Source organism: Saccopteryx leptura, chromosome 1 (genome assembly GCF_036850995.1).
Source record: "Saccopteryx leptura isolate mSacLep1 chromosome 1, mSacLep1_pri_phased_curated, whole genome shotgun sequence".
Lineage (NCBI taxonomy): Eukaryota > Metazoa > Chordata > Mammalia > Chiroptera > Emballonuridae > Saccopteryx > Saccopteryx leptura.
In genome coordinates this window covers 316,078,420-316,090,077 of record NC_089503.1, presented here as the reverse complement: position 1 = coordinate 316,090,077, position 11,658 = coordinate 316,078,420, and the positions used below count along the sequence as shown (strand labels likewise).

The 11,658-nt window shown below is 57.3% G+C and overlaps 1 protein-coding gene across 4 annotated transcripts in view; it reads right to left on the bottom strand.

Annotated features, from left to right (window-relative positions):
* Positions 1–11,658, bottom strand: part of PRR5 (proline rich 5) — a 54,981-nt gene that overhangs the window by 4,032 nt on the left and 39,291 nt on the right. For 3 of the 4 annotated variants that reach the window (XM_066358636.1, XM_066358637.1, XM_066358635.1), the window contains 5 exons: positions 9,524–9,572; positions 8,156–8,213; positions 3,954–4,045; positions 3,424–3,564; positions 403–538 (listed from right to left, as the gene is read on the bottom strand). In XM_066358636.1, the coding sequence (XP_066214733.1) occupies positions 403–538; positions 3,424–3,564; positions 3,954–4,045; positions 8,156–8,213; positions 9,524–9,572 (476 nt within the window). The remainder of the gene's footprint in view (positions 1–402; positions 539–3,423; positions 3,565–3,953; positions 4,046–8,155; positions 8,214–9,523; positions 9,573–11,658) is intronic. The other variant, XM_066358638.1, reaches the window with a different exon arrangement.

Genomic DNA, 11,658 nt, shown 5'->3' with positions numbered 1-11,658 from the left:
TGCATAGCAGGTGCTCAGTTCCTACTGATGAAGGAACCAATGGGCCGTCTGTTAAAGGAGCAATGGGACCGACTTCTGTGGACACGCCAGGTAACCCCAGGATGCCAGCCCCCCCCAATCCCATCCCTTCCTGAGATTCCCCAAACGAGCCAGGATTTCCAGGGCTCTGCTGTGTGTTGTATGCTCTGCTTGGCCAATTCCGGACTTTCAGGCCTGAGCACGATTGTGATATCCTCGGGGACACAGAGGATACTCCTAGGCTGTCAGGGGAGTCATCAGACCACCATTTATGGTATCTGCCCACTGGGTCGTCCTCAGGGCCTAGCACATGGCCTGGGGTCCAGGTAGAGGTGGGTGGGCCCCGTGGTCACCCACTCCTGCCCAAGGCCCAGGGGACCCTACCTAGGATGCAGGAGTGTGTGTAAGAGCCCTCGCTGGAGTAGAGGCCGTAGGTGCCCAGGTAGGGCGACACCACCTTCTGGATCAGTGTCTCCAGGCGCAGGTAGTCCTTGGTCACGCCCCGGGACTCGTGCACACCCTGCGAGAGGAGGGGAGGCAAGAGGGTCACTGCACAGCATGTTCCCTTTCCCCTCACCCGCATGCTTAACACAAAGCCACCACCAACGCTGTCCCTCCTCTCATTCCCGCGGGGCCCTGGTCCCGAGGACAGGGCCAACCAAGACTTCCTCACCCCTTCCTGCTTTGACACCCTCTGGAGCTGCCCACTGCCCACAGCAGCTGTGGGTCTGAAAGACCATGGTGCCCTGTGGGAAAGGACTCAGTGGCCAAGTGAGGCTGGGCATTCTGCAGCCTGCCCCTCGGGAGAGAGTCCCCTAGGCGCCGGCTTCCTAGAGGCTGTGGCGGTCCAGCAGGGACACACGTTCATCCAGGGTTCCTGCCCTCACTCCCTCGCCTGGGGAGAGCTGCAGGCAGGAAAGGGGGCCCTGTGGGGCCCGGCCTGGGTCCACACCCAAGGTGGGCCATCCAGGCCCATCCACCTGACAGCTGACCCTCCTCATGTGCTCCACGCTGCTTCCCCTGCCGGGTTTCCTCTGGTTCGCAGACACCTCCCCTTGTCCAGAGCTTTGCAGGGATCTCCGCCTGCTCCAGTTTCAGTTGAGCTAAAGCCTGAGGAACGAGGCTGCCTACAGGACCTCCTTGGTCTTGCAGGTCATAGAAACAGGCTCTGTGTCCCCAGCACCCCCGGCACTCAGCAGGCTTTTAGTGAGTGCTTGCTGAGTGAATGATACCTGACTGAGTGAATGACATCACTCTTCAGGGGGCTGCCAGTCAGTAACGGACCAGATACACTCCGGTAATGTTAAATGACAGTCCAAGACAGCAAGAGAACCCAGCTCTACGCTGCCTTCAAGAAACACACAAACTCTGAAGGCATATGTAGGTTTGAGAAGGAAAGGGAGGAGACGGCTACGCCAGGCTACCACTGAGCAGAACAGAGGAGCAGCAGCTGTATTCCTTTCCGATGGGGCAGACTCCAGACCAAGGAACATCACAGGGATGAAGGAAGTCATTCCATAGCGATCAAGGGGTCAACCATCCAAGATGCCACACAACCCTTTTACAAACATGCACCTAATGACAGAGCACCAAACTACAGGGGTGGGATGGGGTGAGGTGGGAGGCAAAACCCTACAGAACTGCAAGGAGAAACACAAATCTACTCTCGTGGCTGGAGACTTCAACACCCCTCTCAGAACTACGGAGCAGCAGGCAGGACACCAGAGGGACACAGTTGCACTGAACAATGCCATCAATCAACCAGACAGAATCGACATCTATAAACTACTTCATCCGGAAATGGAAGACTACACATTCTCCTCAAGCTCCAAAGAAACATTCACCAAAACAGACCACATTCTGGTTGTAAAACACCTCCATAATTTTTTTTTTTTAAATACAAAGCATATGATGAGCATACTATGTCTGCTCTCAGACCACAATGAAAGTAAAATCAGGATCGGTAACAGAAAGATAAATGGAAAAGAACATCACTACAGACCCCCATGGATCCAGCTGGGTTTGGACAAGGAGGGGGCAGAATTCCACGGGTGCCCCGTAAGTCACCTGGCTGAACGTAAAGGACCCCAGAGCCCCCGGAACTGTCTCCGGCCCTACCAACAGTGACTTGGGCCAGGGTGAGGCCACCGAGCTGTGCTGGGCTCCTCATGAACGTTACGTCCTTTCACTCCCAGAACTTGTTTATGAAGTCTGATCTCTGCTTCCTGTGGCAAGAGGAAACGGGGGTCTGGGGGCTGCCTTACTTGTGTGCACGCAGACGCACAGCTGTTCCTGGCTTTTGGGCTCATGGGATCCAGGTGCAACCGTACTCCTTGGCTCTACCCCAGCAGCCCTGCAGCTGCCGGCTCCTAGGAGCATCTTGGAGGGCTTTGGCTTTACCTCCGGTTTTCTCTCCATTATCCTTGCATCTGCCCTGCCAGGTAGGTCTTACTCCCTCACTCAGAGGAGAAAAGAGGCGGAGAGAAAAAGTCTCCCAAGGCCCCAGCTTAACACAGCCAGGTCTGACCCTGTCATCCCTGCCTGGCAGGCCTGCTGCCCCCAGCGGCCAGGACGGCCACAGCGCCCAGCAGTGCAGCCCGAGCTGCACACCTCCACATTCATCGGCCCTTCCTTGCCCTGGAATCTCCACCGGCTGCCCTGAGCCCCAGGACCAACCTCACAGACCCTAATTTAGCAAGACTGCCATGTGCATGGGGGACTCAAGACAAGGAACAGGGCTGCAGGGCTGGTCAGGCTCAGGTGAGGCCAGGCTCAGGTGAGGCCAGGCTCAGGTGAGGCCAGGCTCAGGTGAGGCCAGGCTCCTTGCCTCGTCAGCTGCAAGCCAGCAGGTTCCTGGCAGGGACTCTATTTCCCTGCCTGTAAAATGGGGTGGCTGACAGTGCCTACGCTGGTCCTGTGACAGCGAGATGAGCCAGCAAACTGTAGAGTGGTGTGCCTGCCACAGGGCTCAGTGTGCAGCAGAAAGGCCCCTTCTGTAGTGGAGGCTGCTGGGGCCCCTCCGACCCCCCATCTTCGGAAGGTAACTGACCCCTGAGGCTGGGAGTATGGCTGCTAACAGTTTGCAGCTGCCCCCTCCCCAGAGCCGCCCTCTGGATGGAGGCCATCTGCACCAGAAGTGTCAGAACCACTGTGGGGTGTAAGGCGGGGAAGTGGCTCAGAGCCCCAGTGGCTGAGTGATAAGGGGTGTACACGCCCAGCCCCCTGCCCATGAGGGACAACTCTGGTCCTGGTCTCGCTCCTGGGCTCCCATGAGCCCAGACGGAGGCCAGCCTTCTCCTGAACCCACGTCTCTGTCCAGCTCCTTGGTCCCCTCCCAGGTCTCTCTTGACAGCATCCCGGATCCTGGGCTCAGGCTCTGCCTCTGGGAGCCTGGCCTGTGCCCACCTGTAGCACCAGTAGCATCTGCACGATGGCAGGAGGTACGCGGGCGTGGGCACGGGCCAGCGCGTCCTCCAGCTTCACGCTGAGGGTGATGGTGTTCCGGAAATGCAGCAGGGCCAGCTGGCGCACTGAGGGCTCCTTGCCCTGCGGACACAGAACCCCGCGCCCACCTGCCGCAGTCAGGGTAGACTCATGCCTCGCCTCCCCTCCAGTTCTGGGGCCAAAGGGGAGGGGACCCACTGACCACAGGCAAGGAAAGGGTTAATGTCACACACAGGGCCCCTACTATGCACTGGGCACAACCTACTATGTGCTCAGGCTTTACAGAGATCCCTTAATGTTCATCTTGTGGGTGGGAAACATTCTGAGAGGTCCAGGGACAACATGCTTGGTTTTATTATGGGTGAAGACAGCCCCGTAATGGCAGAGAGGGGCAGGAGGGTATGTCCACCCCCATCCCAGGCAGTCTGGGAGTGAGGCTAGGGTGGGCTGTCCCCGCGGCCCAGGGTCCCGTGGCCTCAGGGGTCACTTACCTGTACCGGGTAGAAGATGGCCTGCAGTGTGGGCAGCACGTCACTGAAGAAGAAGTCCCACGTCTCTGCCAGTGAGTCTAGCAGCTTCTGTCCTGTGGGCACAGGGAGCTGTTCACTGCCCGTCCCTAGCCGACTGGGCAGACACTGTACCCCCTCCCATGTCATATGTCATCTCTCCTTCCACAGGAGGAGGCAGGAGCTCAGGGCTGGGTTCCGGGCCCTCGAGGCACCCCTGAGGCCAAGGGCACAGAGCACTTGGCAGCTCGGTGGCCTGGTGCCCATTGCTTAACTTTTCTGTGCCTCAGATTCCCCACTAATAAAACAGGACAGTAACAGGCCCACCTCCCAAAGCCAATGGGACAAAATGAGCCCAAAAAGGGGCTGGTGCAGAGGACATGCTGGTGTGTGCCAGACCCCACAGGAGTGCCCCCAACAGGAGCTTCAGCTCATGTTCTTGTCTCATCTCATTCACTAACTACCACACCAAGGAGCTGGGGAATCCATCCACCCACCTGTACATCCTTCCCCTCTCTGCCCACCGTCTGTCCATCTGAAAGATGTTTACAGAACTACACTGTACCAGGTCTGACACCGGGGACCCAGCCAAGCCCCAATCAGTTCTAGTTCCATTACATGGCAAGGGAGCAGGACACTGAACAGCAATTATGAGGACGATGGCAAGGGGTAATATCACTGGGTAAGTGAAGAGACTAAGCTTTTGAGAGGTTCAGACCTCTTTTCTCCAGGTCCTGGGTCCCTGCCACCCCAGGCTGCTTGCAGTAGAATCTGGGGAGACAGGGACACCATGGCCAACTGTCACAACATGCCCTAGATAGAAGAGGGGAGGAAAGAAGGTGGATACTGCAGGCACAGAGGGCTTCCTGGAAGAGGTGCTATTCATGCTTGATTTAGGATGGGCTGCCTCGGTGACCAACATCCTTGCTGTGTGAACCACAAAAGCGGATGTATGGACAGCAGTCAGCTGGGAAGCTCTGCTGGCATTTCTGCTGGTCCTGGGAAGGAGCAGTGCACTCCTCAGGGTGCAGAGCCTGACTAAGACCCCCCAAGAAATGCATAGTGCTGAACACCCAGCCTTTTCACTGGGAAGACCAGAGTTCAGGTGGGGCCAGGAGGAACAGATCCCCATCTGAAAGCCAGACTAGCCATCAGCAGGGGTGTGGTGGGCACCTCGGGGTAAGAACAATAAAGTGCCCCTAGCCGGCTGGTCTCCCAGACTGCACTGCCCATGCCCCACTGCTGGCAGTTTCCGTGGGAACAAGAGGGCCAGACAAGCGCCTTGGCCTCTCTTCTCCTCACTTTCCTTGAGCTCTGGGCCGCAGGTCTGTGCAGGTGCTGGGGCTCTGGGAGGGGAGCCTGGTGGGGTTGCCCCGGGAGGCCCAGTGCAGCCTGGCTGGCGGTGAGGTGGGGTCTGGCTTCTGTGCGCGGCCGTCTGCTGATACTGAGACTCCTTGCCAAGTGGCCAGCTCCCAGTGCTCCCTGGGGGCCCACACCTGGGTCTGTGGTGGGACAGGCGGGTCCCTGCTGCCCCAGAGGCTCTGTCTGAACACAAAGTTCCCTTCAGGTCCCCACGGTCGCAGGAGAGAAGAAAGGCAGCTCAGTTCCCTAGGCTGCTGTGGGGTGGCTCTGGGTGTGGGCCAGGTCAGCGTCCGCTGATCAAGCCACTCTCCAGCCCCCGGAGCGGGAACGCAGAGGAAAGAAGATGTTGTAAAACATGGAGTCCAGGCTGGGCCAAATCCGCACACTGACTGAGGCCAGGAAGCAGGGCCTCGCCCTCTGCTGGGGACTGTGGGTGCTGGGGTGGTCAGGAGTGACAACGGCAGGTCACACTGGGTTGAAGCCTTGCTGTGGGGCCCCGAAGAAGTCCTACATCCTGAGGCTCAGTATGGCTCTCTGAAAAATGGGTGCAATCACTACCCTACTAGCACGGGGCTGAAAGCTCCTATGTGGCAGGTGCTTAGGAAGGGCTAACTGTTGTCATGACTACCAGCTGAGGCTGAAGCTAGTTCTGCCCCAAGGGGCGTGTCACTCTTCCTTTTCAGAGTGCTGAGGGCCAACTGTGAGGGCCTACAGCCCAGAACGCACGGATGTGGGCTCAGGTCTTAGCCCGTCTCGGGGAGACCCCCAAGGACAGTGACGACCACAGGGCCTAGCTGCTGAGGGAGATGGCTGTCTTGGCTGCAGCTGGAGTTCATCCTATTATGTAGTTATCATGCTGAGACCACCAAATTACAACCTCAGACACAGCCCCTGGGAGGAGCCTCCTTTTCCAGGCTGCACTGTCAGGAACCATTCTGCTTGGGAGCCAATGTCCAAGGCCTCCATGGAGGCTGGCGAGAGAAGCCCCCACTAGGGAGGGCCAACACCCCGTCAATTCGAGTCACTGGTGAGGACAAGGCTGGGCATAGGAAGAGCTCTCCCTGGGACCCAAACCGGGGTTGGGAGGAGGAAGGTGAGGCCCCTGAGGCTGCCCTCAGGGTGTGGGACTGGGTATTGCTCCCACAGCATGGGCCTACGGGGACAGATGTCATCCTGAACAGGCCACATTTTGAGGGGTCTGTCTCAATGCACCCTACCCTGACCACCAATGTAGAACCAATCCATTCTTCCCGGGGGCTTCCCTTTACCCTGAAATTCATCAGACTGGACTTTTCCTGTCCGGTTCTTGTCTGTGTCCCCAAATGACTGTAGGCCCTGGTATTCCAGGTCCTGCAGGACACCAGAAGCCTGACAGCTACTGAGCATGCGGCTAGAGATCAGGCAACCCAATGGTGCTAAGAAGGGACACTGAGGCCAGAGGGACATGACGTGTCTGTGGCTGGATGAGGAACGAGTGCCAGGTCCTCTGGCCTCCAGCCGGGGGCTCCATGCCCGTACCTGAGGCCTGGGGAGTTTGGACGGGGCTGGTACTCCCTGCTGGCTGGCCTGGCAGACATGGTCACTGTGGGCAGGACTCCACCAAGCCACACAAAGCTCCCCTTCTCCGAGGATCGCAGCTCCCCTGGGCTGAAGCTGGTGGGAGGTGCAGACACCACTGGAATGTGCCGAGTCAGGAGAGGGGCGTGGGAGGGCGTCTCTGCCAGGTGCCAAATCCTCACAGCCCCTTCCAGCAGGCCTCACTGCTGCTTCCTCCAGGAAGCTGGCCTAGAACCCACCAGCCCCCACGTCTGAGCTTCTCATGGCCCTTCTCGGGCTCCTGCTGCAGGGGTCCCACCCAATGTGCACAGTGGAGGGGAGGCTGCAGGAGAAACGGGACACACAGCCCCAAGTTCATCCACAGCACAGCAGGCCACCAGGTCTCAGCCCCCTCCTCTGCGAAACAGACTCACAGCCCTTCTCGCCAGTGTGGGAGTGAGGACTCAACAAGGCATCTGGAGCAGAGAGAAGAGTGTGGGCTCAGGAGCCAGGCTGCCATTGAGCAGCCACGTGGCCTGGGTGTTACTGGTCCCCACTGTGACTTGGTTTCCCCATATGTTCCATGGCTACAACAATGGTACCTCCTTCACAAGGATGTTGGGGGACCCAGTAAGTTAGCAGGGTCAGGATGGAGTCTGGCAGAGTATAACCACGTGCCTACTGTCCAGTGCAGAGTAGGTGCTCCACAAACGTTCATGGCACCTGAACCCAGCACAGGCCTGGCACACAGCAGGTCCCCAGATGTGCAATGGGAACAATGACCCAAGGGCCCCATGGGGTGGGCGTGGGCATTAAAAGAGAAAACTCCCTGGCATGTCCAGCAGGAAGCCCCCATCAGCTGCTCCCACGCAGGTGTCCGTGACCTGCTCCAACCTCTGCAGAGATACTCCTCAGGGCTTTAAGACCCTGTGGTTCTCCCAGCATGCTGTGGGCGGGGGGCTAGGCAGCACCTTCTCCCAGACATCTCTTGGGCCTCCTGGGCTTCAGGAAACTGGGGGCAGATACTCTCCCCAATGAGGTCCCGACCTGGGCTTAGATCTCAGCCCTACTGCCTGAGTTATCATTTCTGTCCCCTCTGAGCCCTCCCAACCAGGAGAGCCACATTGACCACCAGAGCCCTGGGGGTCCAGGCGAGGCTGGCAGTGCCCTGGTTCCCACAGGAATACCTGCTGTGCCACCATCCCTGACACTTGCCATGGTGCCTAGCAGCCATGCCACCAAGCAGTATGGCCCATCCCATGGTCCGGCCACGGGGCTGCCAGACTCACCCTCATAGAAGCGGATCTTGTCCCTCAGGATCACCATGCCTTTCGTCAGCAGCTGGTTCTAGAAGGCACAGCAGAGACACCGTCACAGCCCTGAGGTTGCCCTGGGCGGGGGGTTCCTGGTGGGAAGGGCCCCCAAAAGTCCACCACACCATGCAGCTGAGGCCCAGAAGGACTCACTGATGTCCCACCTCCCACCTGCCACCGAGCCTGAGCCTCAGCTCGCCCTGGGACAACACTGACAGTTGACCCAAGCAGAGGTTGTCAAGAGACGAGAAGTGGCTGCAGGGACAACCCCAAGAGACAGGCCACAGCTGGAGCTTCCGCCGAGCCAGGCAGGCTCAACCCCACGACAAGGGAAGCGTTCGAGCAGGAGGGGCTGTGACTGGGGCATGGTCTGTGAGCTGCACCAGGAACGGGAGGCTCGCACCACAGGGTCTCGTGCATGCTGCCCTGAGCACCTGCTGAGGACGCCACCACGTGGCCTCCGTACCCCTCACAACAGCCAGAGGTGTAAACGCCCAGTGTCCACCCACGGACAAATGGGGTGCATCTAGACAATGCAATATTACTTGGCTGTAAAAAAGGAACGAGGCACAGAGATGCCTGCCCCAAAACGGATGAACCTCGGAAACGCTGTGCTCAACAGAAGCAGCTGGACACAGAAGGCCATGCTGTATGATTCCAGCCACGCAAAATGCCCAGAACAGAAGAATCAGAGACAGAGAGCACACAGGTGGTTGCCAGAGGCTGTGGGGGAGCGGACTGGGGACGGATTGTAAATGTGGGGTTCCTCTGGCGGGGTGATGAAAATGTTCTGGTGTAGACAGCAGTGACGGTTACATGATTTGGTGAACACACTAAACAGCGCTGTGTTGTACCCTTTAAATGGGTGCACCATATGTCATGTGAGTCACACTTCGATAAAGCCGCCCAGCGACCTTGACAGGGCCCGTGTGTGCAGTGACTCTGCAGGCCCCCTGCCCAGGTCGGGGGCCGGGTATACCAAGTGCCGCAGTGCCTGGCACAGAGGGGCCCCAGAGACGCTGACATTCTACGGCTCAGGACACAGGGGCTGGGAGATGCCCCAGACAGGGATGTCTGGAGGCCCACACTGACCCTCTGGGAGGAGGTGGACTGTGAGTAACGAAGTGACCCCGAGTCTGGCCATGTGCCAGGCACAGTGCCAAAACTCTACCTACATCTTATTACTTAGCCTTCACAACTGTCCGCGGTGGCCAGGTGAGTCACGGTGCTGCAGCATCCTTGGAACCTAGGATTCCATATGTCCACTGAGAGTAGGTGAACCCCAGTCCCTTCTGGCCAGCTGAGGCAGCAACCCCAGCTCGGCTGGAGGGCAAGACTACCCACCTGCAGGTACTCCGTGAAGAAGGACCCCAGCTCCGTCTTCAGCAGCTGCCTGTGGGCAGGAAAGGAGAGAAGAGTAAGGGAGGGTGGGAGTCAGAGACCACACACTGGCAGTGCGGGGGTCCCAGGGGCTCAGCTGGGGGCCAGTGGGATGCCGAGTGGCTCAGCCCAATGTGAGGACTGGGCATGTCCACCTGTCCCAGCACTACAGGGGCTGGGTTGGTCACACACTTTCGTGGTCACATGAGGAGCTGTGGCTCCTCAGTCCCCCCACCCCAACATTTCACACAAGAGGAAGCTGATGAGTCCCCAGAGAAAGAGGGTGAGTGAGGGCCACAAGCATCTCACATGTTTTCGGGGACCTGGCAGGGCTGAGCCTCCAACACCCAGCTCTATCCCTGGCACCCTCCCTGTGGCTCCAGAAAGTACAGCAGGAGGGTTCCAGGTCAGCTGGGATCATGGCTGTGTACGCAGCAGGTGGGCGGTGAAGTTCTCTCACCTTCTCCCCTACTCAGGTCACGCACGAGTCTCACTGTGCAAGGAGGCCACTAGCTGTCACACCAAATGCTAGGACAGAGTCTGCCCCACACAGATGCCTAGGCCTCAGCCTGAGAGGACAGGGTGGGCACAAGAACCCAGAATGCAGAGCAGCGCGGGCCACTGAACATGGGGCAAGTGGCCTTTCACAGCTGAGCACAACCAGGAGACCTGTGGGTTCAGAGTCTGTTTAAGAAAGTGGGACACATGATGGGTCCTTCAGTGGCAATCCCACTCGAAGTCATCAGGGTAATAAGAGGTCAGGGTCCTTAAGCAGGTGATCTCTGCGACCCAGAGTGCCTTATTCTCTACGGTTTTTCTCTGTCTGCAAAAACTATTCTGCAAGTGTATCTGTTTCATCACCTCAGAAGAAAGGTGGTCACGGGAACGGATCAAAAGGGGGACTAGGTCAACAGACTGGACATCATCAAAGTTACACTTCCGTGCCATGAGGGACACCATCAAGGACGTGAAAGACAGCTCATGGAATGGGAGAAAAAAATCCACAAGTCAGTACCAGGTAGGATCTTGACCCAGCATATATAAAGAGCTCTTAAAACTCAACAAGAAGAAGATAAAGAACCCCACAATGAAAAAAAAGGGCAAGGATGTGAGTAGACATTCCCTTCAAGAGACATAAACGGCCAGTAAGTTCATGAAAAGATGCCCGTCATTGATCACCAGGGGAATGCAAATGAAAACCACCAGGTAGCATGCACCCCCACTAGGACAGTTAGAATAGAAGAGCAGACACTAACACACATTGGTGACAAAGTGGGGAAACTGAGTCCTCATTCAGCTAGTGGGAACAAGGGTTGGGGCAGCCGCTGTGGAAGACAGCGGGGCGGTTCCTCACAATGCTAATCGTAGAGTTGTGACAGCAGTCCAATCCCTGCTATCACACACAGACCCAAGAGAAGCGAAAATGCATATCCCCACGAGATCCTGCCCACATGTCACAGCAGCACTATCCACCACAGTCAAAGGTAGAGACCTCCCCAATGTCCATCAGCAGGTGAACGGACAGAGAAAATGGTGTGTCTTCCACACAATGGAACATTACGTGCCCACACAAAGGAACAAAGTGCTGACCCATGTTCCAGCATGGGGGAACCTCGGAAGCACCGTGCTCAGCGAATGAAGCCAGCCATTGGATCCCATGCACGTGAGGTGTCCAGGAAAAGGCAGACCCATCAGGACAGGAAGCTAACTGGTATTGGCTAGAGGCGGGGAAGGGGTACTACTGAGGAATGACTGCTAACATGGGGACAAGGTTGTTTTTTTGGGGGGGGGTGTGATTTAATTCTGGAATTAAACAGGGTGATGGTCACACAAACTTTTGAATATATAAAAACACTGAAATGTACATTTTAAAATGGGGAGTTATAACCCCCCAAATACATATACAAATAAAATAGGAGGTGAGGGGCAATGATGGCTAGACATCAGAGTCCTGTATCTAGTCATCACCTCAACCTTATCCAAGCCTGGGCATGGCCTTCTCTCACAAATGAGCTTCCAGAACAGAGGGGACAATTCGGATAATGTTGTAATCAGTGCTCCAGTCACAAGGTTCTCGGTGGGATCAAAGCTAATGACCA